Source organism: Lampris incognitus, chromosome 3, assembly GCF_029633865.1.
Source record: "Lampris incognitus isolate fLamInc1 chromosome 3, fLamInc1.hap2, whole genome shotgun sequence".
Taxonomy (NCBI): domain Eukaryota; kingdom Metazoa; phylum Chordata; class Actinopteri; order Lampriformes; family Lampridae; genus Lampris; species Lampris incognitus.
In genome coordinates this window covers 1,470,626-1,493,557 of record NC_079213.1, presented here as the reverse complement: position 1 = coordinate 1,493,557, position 22,932 = coordinate 1,470,626, and the positions used below count along the sequence as shown (strand labels likewise).

The window sequence follows — 22,932 nt, the reverse complement described above, 5'->3', positions numbered from 1 at the left end:
TGGAGTCAAAAACTTTTGAGTAGGTTAGGACCTGGAGTCAAAGACTTCTGAGCAGGTTGGGACCTGGAGTCAAAGACTTCTGAGGAGGTTGGGACCTGGAGTCAAAGACGCGTTACTCCACCGCCCTCCCCGGTGGTAACGTGCATTAACACGTGTACTGCTGATGTATTCTGTGCATGTGTTCAGATGAATAGGAATGCATTTTTTCTTAATAATCCAATCCAATCTGAAGCAAAGCTGCAGCCAAGTGAATCATGCGGTGCTGGCGGCGCAGGCCAGCTTCTCACCGTGACCTGTGCAGCAGAAAAGAAACCTTTCACCTTTGACCTCACAGTAAAGGTCCAGCCCGCTAACCCCGCCCCTCTGCAGAGCGACCGGGACCTCCATTCAAACACATCCAACCTCCGCGGGAGGAGAACCGAAGCCGAAGTGAAGACAGCAGCCGGCAGAGAAGCAGCGTTTTAGCGAGAGGGAAAGAGCAGTTCCGTCTGTGCAGCGTAGCTTATCTCTCAGCAGCTCCTCCTCTCTTACCCGCGCAAGGTGACCACGAAGTGCTCGTAGCAGCAGGGACACGCAGATATGGCGAGTGCCTCCTACCACATCTCCAACCTGCTGGAGAAAATGACGTCCAGCGACAAGGACTTCAGGTAAACACGTAAAACGGTAGCAGGGGGAACGGGGCGGTAGACGGAGCGAACGGCCGGGCGGACACGTCCTGTTCCCCGGGCTGTTTGTGTCAGCGAGCAGCCCGTCGTGAAAACACGGGAGCCGCCGAGCTAGCAGCCGAGGCCCTGCTGCCGCCGCCGCTGCTGCTGCGGGCTGCCAGGCTAGCTAGCTAGCTAGGCTAGCGGGGCAGGCTAGCTAGGCTAGCTAGCGGGGCAGGCTAGCCCTCCACCTGTCTGAATCACTGCAGCAGGCTGGTGGCGGGAGGTAGCCGGGAGGGGAGCGCTTCGTGGACAGAAAGCAACTTAAGCCAACTCAGCGGGGAAACCAACACGCACACCCGTGATTATTACACCCAGACCCGACAGCAGGGTGTGGGCTGATGTGAGTTAGCTGTTAGCTTGCACGCTAACCAGTTTTAATGGGCGCTAACCCGCTATCCCAGGCTAGCAGAAGCCAGGCTAGCAGAAGCCATGCTAGCAGTTAGCAGCAAGCGCCGTTATGGCTCGCCTGCAGGATCAGCCGTGAGGAATGCGAGCTGGACTCGTGGTTGAGCAACAAGGACAACCTGGGAGCGAAGTTTGTCCGTCATTGTGTTGTGTTTGCTGTAGCTGCTGTTCCACTTGGTTGTGTTTGGTTAAATTGGTGTCCAGCCAGCATCGGGGAGTTCTGCAGGGTGTGGTGACACTGGCTTCGGGACTAGAGGGTCCTGAATCCTTGTGCTGTGAAAGGTTGCACCAAAAGTTAGCATGGAGTAAGCGGATGCCTCTGACAGTTTCTGGCGTTACACTCTCCCCCAGAACTGTCCAGGCCACCAGCAGCCAGGCACTGTGGAGGCAACGGAACCAGTAGAACCAGTAGATGTTGCAGTTTTTTTTACAGATATTAATCCACGTGGGCATGACCGTGTGTGTTTAGAACCATGTAAATATTTGTTATTAAGAACTTTTCAAAACCAAAAAATGACAATGCGCCTGACAGAACAAAAACATAACAGAACCTCAAACATTAGTGATACACAGTAGAGTACTTTTTGTATACTTTTTGTAACTTTTGGATATACTGTACTGTACATTGTACGTATACTGGTACACTGTCATGTCCATCTACCTCAGGCATGTATGCCAGTAAGCTGCTAACGTGTACTTCAGCATCTCTGATATATTCTCTGCACCTTACCACCTCTTATTTCACCTGTATCAGTCAGTCCTTGTGTATATATGTGAAGGTTGTTGTGTTGTAGTGTTGTCATTCTATGTTAAGTACACTGAGAGAACCACGACACCAGAGTCACATTCCTGCATGGCCAATAAACATGGTACGTACGTACATGTAAATATGTACATACATGTAAATATTCAGGATTGCAACTTGAAGCATTAGCTGTTATCAAGCAGACTTAACCAGATGAAGGTCACAGCTTTTTGAAATTATAATTCTTCCGGATCAGGCTTTTGTGCAACACTGTTGACTGCCGGGATCTGCCCAGTTCGGTCAGTCGTCTACTGTTTGCAGCGAGGCAGTTGTAGATTTATTGCCCTGCTAAAAGTGGTGATAGTTGATGAAGCAGAGAGCATGTTGGGGCAGCAACCAGCAACTCTCTGGTCTTGTGTTCTGTCAGAACCAGTCAGCTGGTAGCATTACTGGTACCTGACTGGTGGCACGGTAATAGTCACCGTTGTCACAGATGCTGAAGTTTGAGCTGAGGTGCAGATAGAGAGATATCGGCCCAATCCCCCACCTCTGGTTTTGGTGTGCCCTTTGCTGGGTGGTGGCCCTTCGGAACGGAGCTACAAGGCGTAGGGTTTGAAATCTTTACCTGGGAAATGGGACAGCACTCGCGATGTCGTTAAGTAGACGTTAAGTCTACTTCCTGGAATGTTATGAATTGCCTGGTTACACAGGACGTGGTCAGTGGTGGAAGAAGTATTCAGAACATTTAATGAAGTAAAAGTAGCAATACCACAGTGTAAAAATACTTTGTTACAATTAAAAGTCCTGCATTCAAAATCGCACTTAAGTAAAAGTACAAAAGTATTAGCATCAAAATATACTTAAAGTAGCAAAAGTAAAAGTACTCATTATGCAGAATGCCCCATTTCAGAATCATATATCATATTATTGGGCTATAATTATTGATGCAATAATGTGTCCGTCACATTAATGTTGCAGCTGGTAAATGTGGCGCTAATTACAATTACTTTATATACTGTTGAGTAGCTTAGCCTATAAAAATACATCATTATTAGTTGGTTCATAATTTGTATTAATAATATAAATCTGAAAAGTAACTAGTAACTAAAGCTGTCAAATGTAGTGGAGTAAGAAGTACCATATTCCCCTCTGAAATGTTGTGGAGTAAAAGTATAAAGTAGCTTTAAATGGAAATAAGTAAAGTACAATTACCTCGAAATTGAACTTAAGTGCAGTACTTGAGTAACTGTAATTAGTTACATTCCACCACTGGACGTGGTCATGACATCATAGTACTGTACATGTCATATTAAAGCCTGTTGCTTGCTACAGATGAATCTACTGACAATAGCCAGGGAGCGTTTTACACATCGGCTATTTCAGTGACGTCCTGCTCACAGAGATGTCTCCCCTGGCTCATCCAACATCTGTATGAATGTTTATGACTGTTGTCATTAGCGCCAGAACGACCGGGATTTCACTCCTGCCTAAAACCACCACCACTGGTTTTTAAACTCTATATTCTGTCAAGATAAATACCCAGCTGAGGTATTAATGCATTACACATGTTAGTATGTCAGTTAAGAAACGACTGACACCAAAATTAACATTTTTTCAGGGGAGATTTCCCCCTTTTTTTCTCCCCAATTGTTCTTGGCCATTACCCCACTCTTCCGGGCCGTCCCGGTCGCTGCTCCACCCCCTCTGCTGATCCGGGGAGGGCTGGTGACTACCACATGCCTCCTCCAATACATGTGGAGTCACCAGCCACTTCTTTTCACCCGACAGTGAGGAGTTTCACCAGGGGGACGTAGCGTGTGGGAGGATCATGCTACTCCCCCCAGTTCCTCCTCCCCCCTGAACAGGCGCCCCGACTGACCAGATTTAAACTTCAGAGAGACACAGTCGAAGTTGAATAGCAAAGCTGAAAAAGTGAAAACATGACCCTGAAAAACAAAACGGAAAACACATACTGCTAATCTAACAAGCATAACAATAAAGAACTGAAAATTAATATTAAACAGTCCCAAACAAGGACCGCAACTTAAAAACTACTAGAACGACCATGGGCGGTCAAAGTGGCGGTTTGTAGAGATCACGGTTGTCAAGATAAATACCCAGTTGAGATATTAATGCATTACATATGTTAGTATGTCTGTTAAGAAACGACTGACACCAAAATTAAAATTTGAACAACTTAAATACTATTTTTAAACAATTTAAAATGGCGGCTGTCCACGCCTTTTAAATACTGCAGTGCCTCGGTGGTAGTCATGGTGCGTCTGTAGCGGCGTCTGTAACCAGACATGTTGGACATAATCAAACATCAAGTTCAGACTATTTGTCTGCACTGGAGGGCGCTAGTGTGTTTCTAGGACACAGCAATGAACTTCACGCAGGAAATAATACGACAACACGCGTCATCAATACGGACATGTCGCACACCACCACGCACAAATTATGAGCCGTGTTTTTGACGGCTCATGGTGGTTTTACGTAGATCTTATCATGACTTTTTTGTGTGCCATTGATCGTAAAACTCATTTTAATGTAGATATATGCACTTTTAGGAGCATTCAGGGAGTAGTAGGTTATTCAACTTTGAAAATCCAAAACCGTCAAAATGACAGCCTTGTTGTTCTAGTTTATGTCATTTGGTGAATTGTGTTATTTTTAATGCAAAGTTGATATTGCTTGAATTCGTTGTAGTAACCCGAGTGGGACCGAGCTGCTCGATTTGATATATTTTGCGCGTCGGTAGCTTGAAAACAGACATCTAAACAATGTTAACTTGACATTAAAAATAACATAATTGACCAAATGACACGTAATGACTTCTTCCTTCGGCTGCTCCCGTTAGGGGGCGCCACAGCGGATCATCCGTTTCCATCTCTTCCTGTCCTCTGCATCTTCCTCTGTCACACCAGCCACCTGCATGTCCTCCCTCACCACATCCATGAACCTCCTCTTTGGCCTTCCTCTTCTCCTCTTCCCTGGCAGCTCCATATTCAGCATCCTTCTCCCAATATACCCAGCATCTCTCCTCCACACATGTCCTTTCTCATGTCCTTTGTCATGTCTCTCTTGCTTTGTCTCCAAACCGTCCAACCTGAGCTGTCCCTCTAATATACTCCTTCCTAATCCTGTCCTTCTTCATCACTCTCAATGAAAATCTTAGCAAATGATTCTTAATGACAACTGTCATAAACATTCATAAGATTCTTTCATGTTCATCATGACAGGTGTCATGTCATGGTTATGACGGTGTCATGTCAGTCTTATGCACACTCCTTCAAATTAAGTATTACCCTGCCCTGATATCAGAGGAGCGGGGAAGTGCAGAACATTTGTGGCTGGATAATTTTTCAAGCTTCATACGTGGGACTGTACTGTCACTCACAAATCGTCGTTTACACTAAGTTCTATTGACATCGTGGCTAGCCATTTTTCTGAAATTGTTATAACGATCCAATTACATATTCATTTGCGTCTACAATAAACTAAGATATTCCAACAAATTGTAGCAACCAGAGAGGGCGGTTGCTCTAACTGTCGGCAGTTCTGGAGGAGCACAAGGGATTCTGGGACCGTTAATGTTAATGTTCAAATTGTTGTTTTAGTGATGTGTTCATGTTTTGGTTATTGTTGTGTTGTGTTGTTTGGGGGTTTGACTCGGACTAAGAAGACGACCATTTTACTGACTGACTTTAAGGACCATGACTGTTTCTAATAGTGACCACGGGGGGGAACCATTGTTGAACCATAGTGGACATCTTCGCTGCTAGAGATGAAGACTGCAGGCAGACTATGCTGGTCCAACATGCCATCGAGATCGGCCCTGCCCAGGCAATATTTCTGCAGCCCCATTGGCTGGCCCTCATTAAGTGGGAGGTGGTGGAGGACAAAATCCGTGAGAAGGCTACTGCCGGGGTGATTGAGTTCTCCGACAGTCCATGGGTGGCTCCGGCCGTCTCGGTGAGGAAGAAGGACGGCGGCTGGTGGTTCTATGTGGACTGTCGACGCCTTAGTCCCGTCATGAAAACAGGACTCTTACCCACTCCGCTCCCTCGAATCGATGATGCCCTCGACCACATCGCGCGGTCCAGCTGGTTCATCGACCTGCACAGTTGCTACTGGCAGGTGGAGCTGGCCCCAGATGTGAGACCAAAGATCGCCTTCACCATCAGGCAGGGTCTGTGGCAGTTCCGCGTCATGCCGTTTGGGCTCTACAACACACGACTACATTTGAGTGTCTGATGGAGAGAGTGCTGATGGACGTACCCTGGAGCTGTAGCATCGTGTACCTTGATGACCTGCTGGTACATGCCAACAATTCCGACAGAGCCCTGTCCAACCTGCATGAGGTCCTCCCCGCCATCCTTTGGGCTGGGCTGCGGCTGAACCCTGTCAAGTGTCACCTACTGATGAGGGAGATGAAGTTTCTGTGCCACTTAGTCAGTGCACGTGGTGTAGCCACCGACACAGCGAAGGTGGCCGCTGTCCGAGACTGGCCAATCCCTGCTTACGTCCTTGAGCTGCGAAGTTTCCTGGGTCTGGCGTCATACTACTGCCGTTTCATCTGGGACTTCACCACCATTGCCTGTCCACTCCACCGCTTGACCAACAAGGGCAGGCCATTCGACTGGGACGACACCTGTGGTGCAGCCTTCACCTGACTCAAAGCAGCTCTCAGCGAATCCCCAGTCTTGGCCTACCTCGATGCCCAACAGTCTTTCATCGTAAACACTGATGCCAGCAATGTGGGGATGGGAGCTATCCCCTTCCAGCGGGGAGGAGACGGGGAGCGTGCTATGGCCTACTTCAGTTGCGCCGTGAGTCGGGCGGAAAAGAGCTACTACTGGCAGTGGTTCTGGCAATTCGACACTTTTCGCCGTATTTGCACGACAGCCACTTCTTCATCCTCACCGACCACGCTTCACTTAGCTAGCTCCTGAATTTTAACACTAGGATGACTGGAATTTCACTCCTACCTAAAACGACCGTCCGCTGGTTTTTAAACTCTATATTCTGTCAAGATAAATACCCAATTGAGATATTAATGCATTGCATATGTTAGTATGTCTGTTAGGAAACTGACACCAAAGTTAACATTTTAACAACTACATATAATACCATTTTTAAACAATTTAAACTTCAGAAAGACATGGTCGAACTTGAATAGCAAAAATGAAAACATGACCCTGAAAAACAAAATGGAAAACACATACCGCTAATCTAACAAGCATAACAAGGCCTGTAACACGTGACCTGTAAAATAAAGAACTGAAAATTAATATTAAACAGTCCCAAACAAGGACCGCAACTTAAAAACTACTAGAACGACCATGGGCGGTCAAAGTGACGGTTTGTAGAGATCACGGTTGTCAAGATAAATACCCAGTTGAGATATTAATGCATTACATATGTTAGTATGTCTGTTAAGAAACGACTGACACCAAAATTAAAATTTGAACAACTTAAATACTATTTTTAAACAATTTAATATGGCAGCTGTCCACGCCTTTTAAATACTGCAGTGCCTCGGTGGTAGTCATCGTGCATCTGTAGCGGCGTCTGTAACCAGACATGTTGGACATAATTAAACATTGAGTTCAGACTATTTGTCTGCACTGGAGGGCGCTAGTGTGTTTCTAGGACACAGCAATGAACTTCACACAGGAAATAATGCGACAACACGCGTCATCAATACGGACATGATGCGCACCACCACGCACAAATTATGAGCGGTGTTTTTGACGGCTCATGGTGGTTTTAGGTAGATCTTATCATGACTTTTTTGTGCAGTTGATCTAAAACTAATTTTAATGTAGATATATGCACTTTTAGGAGCATTCAGGGAGCAGCAGGTTATTCAACTTTGAAAATCCAAAACTGTCAAAATGACAGCCTTGTTGTTCTAGTGTTAAGCACCCTTAGGGCCAGGTGGCCTGATGGCGGGAGATACTTCAAGGGTATGACTTTGAAATCCAGCATCGGGTGGCGTGACATCATGGCAATGCCAACGCGTTGACTCGGCACCCCTGCTTGGTATTGGAGTGCCGCTACTGCCAGCAGCAAGAGGAGCGGGCCCAGATGACACCAGCAATGAGGAGAGTTGGGTCCCGTTGACCACGCAGCAACTGAGGCAGCAGCAGGAGGCAGACGTGACCCTGGTACTGGTGAAGGGATGGCTGGAGACAGGGTGGTGCCCCGAGTGGACAGAAGTGTCAGTGCTGGGGCCTGAAGTAAAGACCTACCACTCTCAATGGGGCAACTTCGAGCTCCATGACGGGTTGGCATACCCGAGGTGGCAAGCTCATGGACGACGGGGCGACCTCCTGCAGCTATTGGTGCCCTGTATGCTCCATCCTCGGGTTCTCCAGATGGTCCATGGCTCAGTTGGGGCGGGGCACTACGGGAACACCAAGACCCTCCACTGCCTCGGGGCAGTTCTACTGGCCTGGCTGTTGATGAGATATGGAGCTACACATGCACTGCTGTGACTCCTGCACCGCCCAGAAGGGACCGACTCAGCGCTCCCACGCCCCACTGCAGCAGTACTTGGTTGGGTCCCCAATGGAGTGAGTACAGGTGGACATCCTTGGATCTTTCCCAACCACTTACTCTGGCAACCACTACGTTCTCATGGCTATGGACAAAACTTTTTAAAAATTTTACTTTAAAAATTAAAAATGTTGCATGATTATTTGCGAAGATATACATACACATTTTCATGGGCTTCTTTCCCTAAACCGCTAGCCATGTTCCATGTTCCATTGCCACAGTTCCCAAAGCATCCGGGGAATTTTCTTCTACTACTCCTTTGGAGCCTGCATCTGAAAAGGCACTGTTTGGTGGGCTAAAAGTGTTGTCCAGGTGCTGCTGTTGTGTTTAGCTTCAGGCCTAACCCTGAGAAGTGTGTGCGTGCGTGCGTGCGTGTGTGTGTGTGTGTGTGTGTTTAACAGCCAGTGTATAACAGCCTTGAGCCAAGGTTGTGTGCTGAGCACCCTCCTTTATGCACTGCTCACACATGACTGCCAACCCATCCACAACTCAAACACTGTTGTTAAGTTTGAAGATGATACAACAGTCATCAGGCTCATATCAGACAAGGACGAAGCTGCATACAGGGAGGAGGTTCAGAACCTGACAACGTGGTGTGCTAACAACAACTTGGTCTTAAACGGCAAAAACACCAAGGAGATTATTGTGGACTTTAGGACCTCCAAGAAGATCAGAGCTCCATAAGCTGCTTGTCAACTTTTATAGATGCTCCATCGCGAGCATCCTAACAAACTGCATGACAGCCTGGTACAGCAGCTGCCAGAAAGCTGACAAAAAACCTCCAGCGTGTGGTGGAAACAGCACATATATTATATTATATACATTATATACCTTATAATGGTTATATGTTGTACTTCTGTTGTATTATATACTTTATAATGGTTATATGTTGTACTTCTGTTGTATTATATACCTTATAATGGTTATATGTTGTACTTCTGTTGTATTATATACCTTATAATGGTTATATGTTTTACTTCTGTTGTATTATATACCTTATCATGGTTATATGTTGTACTTCTGTTGTATTATATACCTTATCATGGCTATATGTTGTACTTCTGTTGTATTATATACCTTATCATGGTTATATGTTGTATTATATACCTTATAATGGTTATATGTTGTACTGATGTTGTATTATATACCTTATAATGGCTATATGTTGTACTTATGTTGTATTATATACCTTATAATGGTTATATGTTGTACTTATGTTGCACTTAATTTCATTGTACAGCTGTGCAATGACAAATAAAGGCATTCATTCATTCATTCATTCATTCATTCATAATGGTTAGAGTATGTACTTGTTAAATGTTGTAGTTTATTTAAATAAAGGCCTTGTAAAAATCCAATTTCTCTGTCTCTCTGTCTCTGTCTCTCTGTCTCTTTCTCTCTCTCTCTCCAGGTTTATGGCCACTAATGATTTGATGTCAGAGTTGCAGAAAGATTCCATCAAGCTGGATGATGACAGTGAGCGGAAGGTGTGTTTACTTTACCTTTACTATTTGCTCTACTGCTTATTCTGTCTGCTATACTGTACTGTACTAACAATATATGTCTTACATACTGTTCAGTACACATTATACTGATGCTATACCGTACGTTACTGACAATATATGTCTTACATACTGTTCAGTACACATTATACTGATGCTATACCGTACGTTACTGACAATATATGTCTTACATACTGTTCAGTACACATTATACTGATGCTATACCGTACGTTACTGACAATATATGTCTTACATACTGTTCAGTAAACATTATACTGATGCTATACCGTACGTTACTAACAATATATGTCTTACATACTGTTCAGTACACATTATACTGATGCTATACTGTACGTTACTAACAATATATGTCTTACATACTGTTCAGTACACATACTGATGCTATACCGTACGTTACTGACAATATATGTCTTACATACTGTTCAGTACACATACTGATGCTATACTGTACGTTACTGACAATAAATGTCTTACATACTGTTCAGTACACATTATATTGATGCTATACTGTGCGTTACTAACAATATATGTCTTACATACTGTTCAGTAAACATTATGCTGATGCTATACCGTACGTTACTAACAATATATGTCTTACATACTGTTCAGTACACATTATACTGATGCTATACCGTACGTTACTAACAATATATGTCTTACATACTGTTCAGTACACATTATACTGATGCTATACTGTACGTTACTGACAATATATGTCTTACATACTGTTCAGTACACATTATATTGATGCTATACTGTGCGTTACTAACAATATATGTCTTACATACTGTTCAGTAAACATTATGCTGATGCTATACTGTACGTTACTAACAATATATGTCTTACATACTGTTCAGTACACATTATACTGATGCTATACTGTACGTTACTAACAATATATGTCTTACATACTGTTCAGTACACATTATACTGATGCTATACTGTACGTTACTAACAATATATGTCTTACATACTGTTCAGTACACATTATACTGATGCTATACTGTACGTTACTAACAATATATGTCTTACATACTGTTCAGTACACGTTATACTGATGCTATAGTGTACTTTACTAACAATATATGTCTTACATACTGTTCACTACCACATTATACTGAACGATGTGATACTTTGCTCTACTGTATTATGCGATACTTTGCTAAACTACTGTGCTACTATGTAGTACTGTGCTGTATTATATAGGCTGGTATTGAGTGGCGATCAGATCGTATATCAGCGATTAAAGGGGTGGTCGGATTGGTTTTTCCTACGCTGATATTAAGGCGATTTGTACTAACTTACTGTCAGAAGTAAGGTGTTGTAAAGATAATGTCTGCAGTGTGCATTTAGAACTCTTTCTGGAGGAGCGGCATGTCTGCCTGCTGAGCCTCGTTAATCAGCACGAGTGACGAGTGAATTTAAAATCCTTAATTACAAACCAGTTTGCTGTCTGTTTTCTGCGAATCTGACACCCCACATCTTTGTTGTCTGTATGCCTTCTCCCCAGAACCTTGCTCTGTGCTCCAGAACAGTAGTTAACGTATGGATATTATTTGGATTGTGACAGTAAAGATGAGATAATAACGTTTAACGGCACATGATGCTGTGATATTGTCATATCAAGCACAGACACACAGACTTTTAAAAGGGAGGTGTTGTGTGAATAGAGGATATGTTGCTATTAAGTAGATTCCTTTAATGTTTTAAGTATTTTAATTAAAATGTTCACACTCGGGACTTCCGGTTTGGTCAGTGGAGGTGAAGGCGTAATTCTGGAGCGCGCCGCTAAATCTAATGATTTTGCGTCTCTAACTTCACCTAAGAAAGCAAAAGGTAAACTTCGTTAACTAAAATAAACACTACAGTGACCCCTGAACCAGCATCATGCCTCATACCAAGCAAAGCTTAAACTTTACTACTGGACTGATTTTTATTTATTATTATTTTATTTCTTCTTATATTTATTTATTTATATATATATATAATTTTATTTTTTGTTATTATATTTTATTATTTTATTTTTATTATCTTGTTATTTTTATTATTATTATCTTATTTTATTGTTATTTTATTTATGATTTATTTTATTTGTTTTTATTATTTTTACTTATTTTTTTTTATTGGACTAATATATTTAAATCCTTTGAGGAACTAGCTGGCACACAGATGGCTCCCAACCTACTTGCAGCTCTATTTGGCAGTCCCCCAGAGCTCATTTACCTGCTTCATTCCAAACAACGATACCTTTCCCTTCACTCCCTGCTAAATGTCTTATGCTCCTCAAATAGAAATACATAATAATAATAATAATAATGATGATGATTACATTTACGTGTCTCGAGTTTCCGGTTCCGGTTGCTAGCGGCGGTTTTTTTTGTTCGAGGCTGTCTACTTCTTTCATTTTGACCATTTTTAACGACCCCATGACACCTTTGGATTATTTTGGTTGATTTTATGGTTTGCGTATTTCATGGATTTTTACCTGATCATCGATTGAGAGGTGCAAATCTGCACTGGTCGGGTCAAATTGGCAACGGCAACATGCCCAGGGGCGTGGCCAAGAGAAACGGTGCTGGTAGTGGCAACGACGTGAGTAAAGGCAATGAGGATCAGTTAAAGCAACAGTTAAGAGCATTCAGCGGTCAGTGTTTATTCTTGCTACATGACATTAGCATGTGTTTATTCCTGCTACATAACATTAGCAGTGTCTATTCCTGCTACATGACATCAGCATGTTTATTCTTGCTACATGACATTAGCATGTGTTTATTCCTGCTACATAACATTAGCACGTGTCTATTCCTGCTACATGACATCAGCATGTTTATTCTTGCTACATGACATTAGCATGTGTTTATTCCTGCTACATAACATTAGCACGTGTCTATTCCTGCTACATGACATCAGCATGTTTATTCTTGCTACATGACATTAGCATGTGTTTATTCCTGCTACATAACATTAGCACGTGTCTATTCCTGCTACATGACATTAGCATGTTTATTCTTGCTACATGACATTAACACGTGTTTATTCCTGCTACATGACATTAGCATGTGTTTATTCCTGCTACATGACATTAGCATATGTGGTAACACTTTAGTATGGGGAACATATTCTAAGTAAAAAAATTTAATTACTAGTGAATTAGTAATGATCAAGATGTCACTTTAGTATGGGGAACATATTCTAAGTAACAAAAACTTAATTTACAGTAATTTAACACTATTAACACTTGTAGTTTTGTGTGTGTGTTGTTATGTAAGAACAGACCATATTCATTAAGTGTTAGTAAGGGAGAATAACTCTTCTCGTGGTACTACCACCTTATAAAGTCCATACTAAGCAAAGCATATTGAGATGGTACTACTAATAAGCAATAATTCTGAGTTTATAGAGGGAAAACTCATAGTTAATGGCTTACTGGTTGTATAATACGGCCATGCAGAATAAGGCATTAATGAGTACTTAATAATGACCGATTAAGAGCTAATATGTTGCTAATTTGCATGCTAATGAGCACCTAATTAATGGTGAATATATTCCCCATACTAAAGTGTTGACGCATATGTTTATTCTTGATACATGACATTAGCATGTTTATTCTTGACACATGACATTAGCATGTGTTTATTCTTTTCTCTCATGTGTTGATGTTGTTCTCTTATGTTCACAGTAGTGAGTTTGTATTGTGCAGCACAACATTGAATGTGAACTACACAATACAGTGAACTACACAGCACAGCGAACTATACAGTACAGTGAACTACACAATACAGTAAACTACACAGTACAGCGAACTATACAGTACACTGAACTACACAATACAGTAAACTACACAGTATAGTGAAATACACTAAAGTGAACTACACAGTACAGAGAACTATACAGTACAGTGACCTACTCAACACAGAGAACTGCTCAGTACAGTTAAATACACAATACAGTGAAGTACACAGTACAGAGAACTATACAGTACAGTGAACTACACAATACAGTAAACTACACAGTACAGTTAAATACACATTACAGTGAACTACACAATACAGTGAACTATACGGTACAGAGATCTACACAATACAGAGAACTACACAGTACAGTGAACTATACAGTACAGAGAACTATACAGTACAGTGAACTACACAGTACAGAGAACTACACAGTACAGTGAACTATATAGTAGAGTGAACTACACAGTACACAGTTGAATACACAATACAGTGAAGTACACAGTACAGAGAACTATACAGTACAGTGAACTACACAATACAGTAAACTACACAGTACAATTAAATACACAATACAGTGAACTACACAATACAGTGAATTATACAGTACAGAGAACTACACAGTACAGTGAACTATATAGTAGAGTGAACTACACAGTGCACAGAACTACACAGTACAGTGAACTACACAGTACAGTGAACTATACAGTTCAGAGAACTACAGTTCAGAGAACTACACAGTACAGAGAACTACACAGTACAGTGAACTGTACAGTACAGAGAACTATACAGTACAGTGAACTACACAGAACGGAGAACTAGAGGACAGTGAACTACACAATACAGTAAACTACAAGGTACAGTGAACTAAACAGTACAGTGAACTAAATAGTTCAGAGAACTACACAGTACAGTGAACTATACAGTTCAGAGAACTATACAGTACAGTGAACTACACAGTACAGAGAACTACACAGTACAGTGAACTATACAGTTCAGAGAACTACACAGTACAGTGAACTACACAGTACAGTGAACTATACCGTACAGAGAACTATACAGTACAGAGAACTACACAGTACAGTGAACTATACAGGACAGAGAACTACACAGTACAGTGAACTACACAGTACAGTGAACTATACAGGACAGAGAACTATACAGTACAGAGAAGTACACAGTACAGTGAACTATACAGTACAGAGAACTACACAGTACAGAGAACTATACAGTACAGAGAAGTACACAGTACAGTGAACTATACAGTACAGTGAACTACACAGTACAGAGAACTATACAGTACAGAGAAGTACACAGTACAGTGAACTATACAGTACAGAGAACTATACAGTACAGTGAACTACACAGTACAGACAACTACACAGTACAGAGAACTACACAATACAGTGAACTACACAGTACAGCGAACTATACAGTACAGTGAACTATTCAGTACAGAGAACTACACAATACAGTGAACTACACAGTACAGAGAACTATACAGTACAGGGAACTATTCAGTACAGTGAGCTACACAGTACAGTGAACTACACAGTACAGAGAAGTACACAGTACAGTGGGAATTGAGTTTGTAGTGTATAGTAGCTGACTTAACTTAAGAGTAGGTGAGAAGGGGTGGATGAAATAAGTGTGTACTTCTACTTCCTACTGGTTTTAAAACGTGTAAGTACGAGACGTGTTGAGTGATTGTGATGTGTGGGTTTGTTGGTCACCTCACGTTATTATCTGTGTGTTATATCCTGCTTACTACACCTTCCAATAAGTCATCGTTCCTTCGTTCCTATCTCTCCCAATCTATGACAAACGGCTCAAAGAAGTTTTAAGTAATACCAAATTAGAAAAAAAATCAGGTTCTCATTGAAGGGTTCTTTAAAAACCTTTGAGAAAACCTGGAGACCATTTATGGACCACACGAGGGCGCTCTGCATCGTACCAGAGGCTGATGGTAAGCAGATCAGCAGGCACGTCAGCTGTAACAGGACACACACACAACCCCAGCCGACCTTTATCCATACACTTGTCTACTCTTTCCCCCTCCCCCTTGTATTATAATCATTATTATCGTTACAATTACCATCCTTTTTTCTTTCTTTCCTCGGGGATTCGGGGGTTGGAGGGTGAGACTTGGACCGGGAGGGTCTGCTGGGGGATTGAAGGGCTGGGTTAAGAATAGTAGTATACATGATGCCAATATCTGTGGTTCTGTATAAGTGATGTGTAAATCAATTATAAAACGTGTTCACACTCTTGTAAACGTGTATTCAGTGTATTTGAACTTGATTGCCTGCAGAAAGCTTAAAGGTGCAGTTATTCACCGCTCCGTCACCTGCTGAGCCACCCTGGACATGACTGTTCACAACCTTCATACAGATTAAATTCTAACGTTAATAATCATCTAAAAAGATGCTGCCCATCCTGCTGCTGCCCCCTGGCGGTAGGATCACCTATTGGCGATCTGGAGTAGCCACGATTGGACAATACTAAAATGGAAACAATCGCCCAACTCTATTATTATATTATAAATATATATTTATATACTGTAAACCTATTTTATAAGTAAGTATATAAATATACTATATCACTTATGAGCACAGAGGGACTCGGTAACACACTTTGTATATAAATATACTATATCACTTATGAGCACAGAGGGACTCGGTAACACACTTTGTATATAAATATACTATATCACTTATGAGCACAGAGGGACTCGGTAACACACTTTGTATATAAATATACTATATCACTTATGAGCACAGAGGGACTCGGTAACACACTTTGTATATAAATATACTATATCACTTATGAGCACAGAGGGACTCGGTAACACACTTTGTATATAAATATACTATATCACTTATGAGCACAGAGGGACTCGGTAACACACTTTGTATATAAATATACTATATCACTTATGAGCACAGAGGGACTCGGTAACACACTTTGTATATAAATATACTATATCACTTATGAGCACAGAGGGACTCGGTAACACACTTTGTCTCTCAGGAATCCTGTTTCATCCAGCCATTATCCCTCCGTTGGAGTTTATTGCTTACACAGGATGGACTGGCTGACCAGTTCATTGGTTCATTGATTGATCGGTTAATGAATTGATGGTTGATTGATTGGTTAATGAATTGATTGGTTGATTGATTGGTTAATGAATTGATTGGTTGATTTATAGGTGGTGAAGATGATTCTCAAACTGTTGGAAGACAAGAACGGAGAAGTACAGAACCTGGCTGTTAAATGGTGAGACACAACCACACACACACACACATACACACACACACACACACACACACACACACACACACTATAATAGTCACACACATCTCACACGCGTGTTTGTTCTGTCTCTCTCTAGGTAAGTCATCATCTAGGTGACCTCTTCAGTCTCATCTGACTGCAGGTGTTCCCACCCTTATAAACAATACAGTTACTTCAGGTGTCCCCACCCTTATAAACTATACAATGACTGCAGGTACCCCACCCTTATAAACAATACAGTGACTGCAGGAGTCCCCACCCTTATAAACAATACAGTAGCTGCAGGAGTCCCCACCCTTATAAACAATACAGTGACTGCAGGTGTCTCCACCCTTATAAACAATACAGTGACTGCAGGTGTCCCCACCCTTATAAACAATACAGTGACTGCAGGTGTCCCCACCCTTATAAACAATACAGTAGCTGTAGGTCTCCCCACCCTTATAAACAATACAGTGACTGCAGGTGTCCCCACCCTTATAAACAATACAGTGACTGCAGGTGTCCCCACCCTTATAAACAATACAGTAGCTGCAGGTGTCCCCACCCTTATAAGCATTACAGTGACTGCAGGTGTCCCCACCCTTATAAGCATTACAGTGACTGCAGGTTCCCTACCCTTATAAATATTTAGATGTGGAAAAACCCGGTCCAGAAAGTAAAAACCCTAACCATGTCTTTACTCCATCCATGTATTAAACCAGCCGATTTGGGAAACTAGTCAGTCCAATCTGATGGTTTAGTACATGGGAGGAGTAAAGAGACAAGTTTTTTACTTTCTCAGTCTATCACAGACTACAAAAGCTCCAATAGCGGTCCCACTGTCCATGATGCCTCCCTGCCAGACGAGCTAAATCATTTCTATGCCCGCTTTGACAAGGACAATACTGACCCGGCCACACAAATCCCCAGCCACCCAGAAAACCAGGTGCTCACTCTTATTGATTGCAGAGGTCAGAGAATCACTGCGCAGAGTGAACACACGGAAGGCTGCCGGACCGGACAGCATACCGGGTCGGGTCCTCCAGGAAAGTGCCGACCAGCTGGCTGAGGTTTTCACAACTATATTTAGAGTCTCACTGTCCCAATCCTTAGTCCCGGCATGCTTTAAGACCACCTCCATCATTCCTGTCTCCAAGAAACCAACATCCACATGTCTGAATGACTACCGACCCATAGCACTCACCCCCATTGCCATGAAGTGCTTTGAGAGACTGGTTCTGGCTCACATCAAAAACATTATCCTCCCCACATTCGACCCACATCAGTTCGCCTACCGTCCCAAAAGGTCTACTGAGGATGCCATTACCACTGCCCTGCACATTGCTCTGACCCACCTTGAACTTAACAACACATACATCCGGATGCTGTTTATAGATTATAGCTCTGCCTTCAACACTATCATCCCCACCAAACTAACCACCAAACTCCTCTCCCTTGGCCTCAACCCCTCCCTCTGTAACTGGATCCTGGACTTCCTGACCTCAGTCTGTTAGGTTAGGTGACCACACCTCCTCCACCCTGACCCTCAGCACAGATGCCCCTCGAGGCTGTGTTCTGAGCCCCCTCCTTTTTTCCCTCTTTACCCACCACTGCCTGCCAACTCACCCTTGACACCACAGTCATTGGCCGTATCACCACAATGACGAGACGGTCTACAGGGACGAGATTCAGCACCTTACATCATGGTGTACTACCAACAATCTTGTCCTCAATGTGCAGAAGATGAAGGAGCTGATTGTGGACTTCAGGAGGTCTAGAAGCTGCAGCCACTCCCCCATACACATCAATGGGGTGGAAGTGGAGCGTGTTTCCAGCTTTAAATTCCTTGGAGTCCACATCAGCGAGGACCTTTCCTGGACATTAAACACCCAGGCCCTTGTGAAAAAGGCCCAACAACGCCTGCATTTCCTGAGGAGGCTGAGGAGCGCCCATCTGTCCCCCAAAACTCTCACCAACTTGTACCACTGCACCATAGAGAGCATCCTGACCATCTGCATCTCAGTGTGGTACGGCAACTGTACCTCAGTAGACCAGAAAGCTCTGCAGCGGGTCGTCAAGGTGGCCCAGCATATCACCGGTACCCAGCTCCCAGCCATACAAGACATTTATCACAAACGCTGCCTTCGAGGGGGTCTGAGCATCAGCAGAGATCCCACCCACCCCAACCATGGACTGTTCTCCCCCCTGTGCTCTGGGAGGCGCTACAGGAGCCTCAGAGCCCGCACTACCAGGCTCAAAAACAGCTTCTTTCCCCAAGCTGTTGCCCACCTGAACCTGGCCACCCACTGAATGTCTGTAGATATTTTATTTTGTACTCCAGCTCTCTTTTAACTTATTTTTAGCTTTTGGTCTTCATGTGTGTATATCTTCTACTGTGTTTGGTCTTCATGTGTGTATATCTTATACTGTGTTTGCTGTGTGTTTGTGTGTGCGTGTCTTGCACTGTTTGGTGAAGCCACAGCCCTCATTTCATTTTTAACATGTGCCTGCACATAGGTTTTAATGACAATAAATTGAATTGAATTGAATTTCTGGACCGGGGTTTTTCCATCTCTGCAAACAATACAGTGACTGCAGGTGTCCCCACCCTTATAAACAATACAGTGACTGCAGGTATCCCCACCCTTATAAACAATACAGTGACTGCAGGTGTCCCCACCCTTATAAACAATACAGTGACTGCAGGTGTCCCCACCCTTATAAACAATACAGTGACTGCAGGTGTCCCCACCCTTATAAACAATACAGTGACTGCAGGTGTCCCCACCCTTATAAACAATACAGTGACTGCAGGTACCCCCACCCTTATAAACAATACAGTGGCATAATGACTGAAAACAATGATTGGTTACAGAGCAGTATAGTGTAGCTGTTAAGTGCCAGCAGGATTGCCATGACTTGTAATCAGGGAAGCTAAACGGCACAGCACAGAAGAGCTAACATGTTGGCCAGGAGTCCATAGTCTACACCATCTACAGGCCACTGGCCACTCTTTCAAGGATGAGGATGTACACATCCTTGATAGGGAGGAACACACAATCTGGACACAATCTGGGCGGAATTCATGGAGAAACGTAGCTGGAGTATTTTGTGACAAAAGAATGCCATTGAGGGTAAAGGGCAAAGTATACAAATCAATAATCAGGCCTGCCATGCTGTATGGTATGGAAGCACTGTCAGCAAAAGACAATCTACATTACAGGTAGCAGAGAGGAGCATGCTGCGTTGGTCCTTAAGAGTGACTAGAAAAGATTGCAAGAGAAATGAAGAAGTGAGAGCTACATTCAAGATCAGAGGAATGGATGAGAAGTTGAGGAAGACAAGATTGAAATGGTTTGAACATGTACAGAGAGGAGGCATAGACTATATAGGAAAGAAGGTATTGGACCTGGAAATATCTGGCAAAAGAAAAAGAGGAAGACCAAGGAAAAGATGGAGAGACCAGATAGAGGAGGACATGAGGAGGGTTGGACTGCGGGAGGTGGATGCGACAGATGAAAACTATGGAGGCCAAAAATCCACTGTGGCGACCCCTGAGAAACAGGGAAGGTGGGGATACCTGCCGTCAGATGAGACTGAAGAGGTCACTTAGATGATGATGAAACATCTCTCTCAATAAATGTTGTGTCCAGATGAATTGACTCTATCTGTGATCCGGATATGTTGGCTCTGTCTGTCTCTGACTCGGGGTATGTTGAGTCTGTCTGTCTCTGACTCGGGGTATGTTGGTTTATCTACAGCCTGGGCCCTCTGGTGAGCAAGGTGAAGGAGTATCAGGTGGAGACAATAGTAGACACTCTGTGTACCAACATGCTGTCAGACAAGGAACAGCTCCGAGACATTTCCTCTATTGGCCTCAAGACAGTGATAGGAGAACTGCCACCTGCCTCTAGTGGTAATGTATAATACTGTTATTACTACTACTGTTATGACTAATAATATTATTATTACTACTACTGCTACAATTATTTCTGTCTCTACCATTCTACTGCTGCCATTACATACTTCTATTACTATAATTATTACTATTATTGCAGTTACAACTAAAACTATCATTTTTGTATTTACAAGGATTACTGTTAAAACTCACTAGTACTATTTGTAATATATGTACCCATTACTAGTTTTTCTGCTACCTCTCTCACATTACTACTGATATTACTGCTACTGTTGTTACTACTTTTACTATTACTACTACACCATTTTTTCTAGTCTAAATCACACAAACATGACATCTGCCTGTCCGAAACCTCCTTGTTTATTGCATTTTACGTTATTTTACATTATCTAGTAGAATTTTTGTTTTTCATGATTTCACACAGTGTACCGGGGGCTCAGTTCAGCACTTAAATCGTGCAGTGTTGCTAGTTAAGCTAGTGTCTGGAAGAATGGGGCTGTGTCTTGGCTTTATATAGGGGATGCCAATGTCACCTGGCCTTCATTCATTTTCAGTGTGAGGTGTATTACATTTAATAATAAATCCATCTTATATGGCGCTTTTCTAACACTCAAAGTGGCTTTACAATAAACGGAGTGAACGAAGACAACAGATAAACATAACACAGACATACAGGGGTGGATGGGAAGGGGGGCTACGAGAGGGAGAAGCGGCAACAACACACGATGCCAGCAGTACTCTCCCACTTAAACACATACAAAAGGGCAAGAAAAACAAAAAACAACAGCACTGTGGACGTAGATGTTGTGTAGGGGTTTACTGCCACAGCCTATTTCTCCCCCAAGGTGTCCACTAGGCCGTGGCACTATTTAACCTATAGCTGGGGGCTGGTTCATGGGCATCAGGGAGTATCGACACACCGGTGGGCCTGTGTACCGCGCGTCTAAGGGCCAGAACTCCTCCGAGTCCCTTGTAGTTCAGCCAGGGTCCAAGGTGTACCCAGTTACCGTGTGTCACCACGAGAAGGCGCTACATAGGGCTTGCTGTTGGAAAAGCTATGTATTGGCAGGGAGAGACTTACATGCTCAGCTCTCCTGTTCACATTTCTGCTAGCCAGCGGAACTAATGTCTGCTGCAGTGCTCCAGCTGTTCAAACTAAGCTGATCTCCTCTTGTTGAGCTAGTGATGGTAGTAAACTGAGCTGACCTCCTCTTGTTGAGCTAGTGATGATAGTAAACTAAGCTGACCTCCTCTTGTTGAGCTAGTGATGGTAGTAAAATGAGTTGACCTCCTGTTGTTGAGCTAGTGATGGTAGTAAATGAGTTGACCACCTGTTGTTGAGCTAGTGATGGTAGTAAACTGAGTTGACCTCCTCTTGCTGGGTTGTGATGATAGTAAACTGAGCTGACCTCCTCTTGTTGAGCTAGTGATGGTAGTAAACTGAGCTGACCTCCTCCTGTTGAGCTAGTGGTGATAGTAAAATGAGTTGTCCTCCTCTTGTTGAGCTAGTGATAATAGTAAAATGAGCTGACCTCCTCTTGCTGAGCTAGTGATGATAGTATAACCAGTAGGGATGTTGAATGTGGCCTCTGTGCAGGAGAACTAGTGTCTTCTGCACTGGTCCAGATGTGTAAACTGAGCTGACCTCCTCTTGTTGAGCTAGTGATGGTAGTAAACTGAGTTGACCTCTTGTTGAGCTAGTGATGATAGTAAACTGAGCTGACTGCCTCTTGTTGAGCTAATGATGATGGTGAACTGAGCTGACCTCCTCTTGTTGAGCTAGTGATGGTAGTAAACTGAGTTGACCTCCTCTTGTTGAGCTAGTGATTATAGTAAACTACGCTGACCTCCTCTTGTTGAGCTAGTGATGGTAGTAAACTGAGCTGACCTCCTCTTGTTGAGCTAGTGATGGTAGTAAATGAGTTGACCACCTGTTGTTGAGCTAGTGATGGTAGTAAACTGAGTTGACCTCCTCTTGCTGGGTTGTGATGATAGTAAACTGAGCTGACCTCCTCTTGTTGAGCTAGTGGTGATAGTAAAATGAGTTGTCCTCCTCTTGTTG

At 42.9% G+C, this 22,932-nt stretch overlaps 1 protein-coding gene across 1 annotated transcript in view; it reads left to right on the top strand.

Moving 5' to 3' along the window:
* Positions 1 to 381: 381 nt before the first annotated feature.
* cand1 (cullin-associated and neddylation-dissociated 1) overlaps positions 382 to 22,932 on the top strand; it is a 102,533-nt gene continuing 79,982 nt past the window's right edge. The window contains exons 1-4 of the mRNA XM_056275754.1: positions 382 to 647; positions 9,833 to 9,908; positions 16,884 to 16,951; positions 20,713 to 20,867. Of these exons, the coding sequence (XP_056131729.1) occupies positions 580 to 647; positions 9,833 to 9,908; positions 16,884 to 16,951; positions 20,713 to 20,867 (367 nt within the window). The 5' untranslated portion in view covers positions 382 to 579. The remainder of the gene's footprint in view (positions 648 to 9,832; positions 9,909 to 16,883; positions 16,952 to 20,712; positions 20,868 to 22,932) is intronic.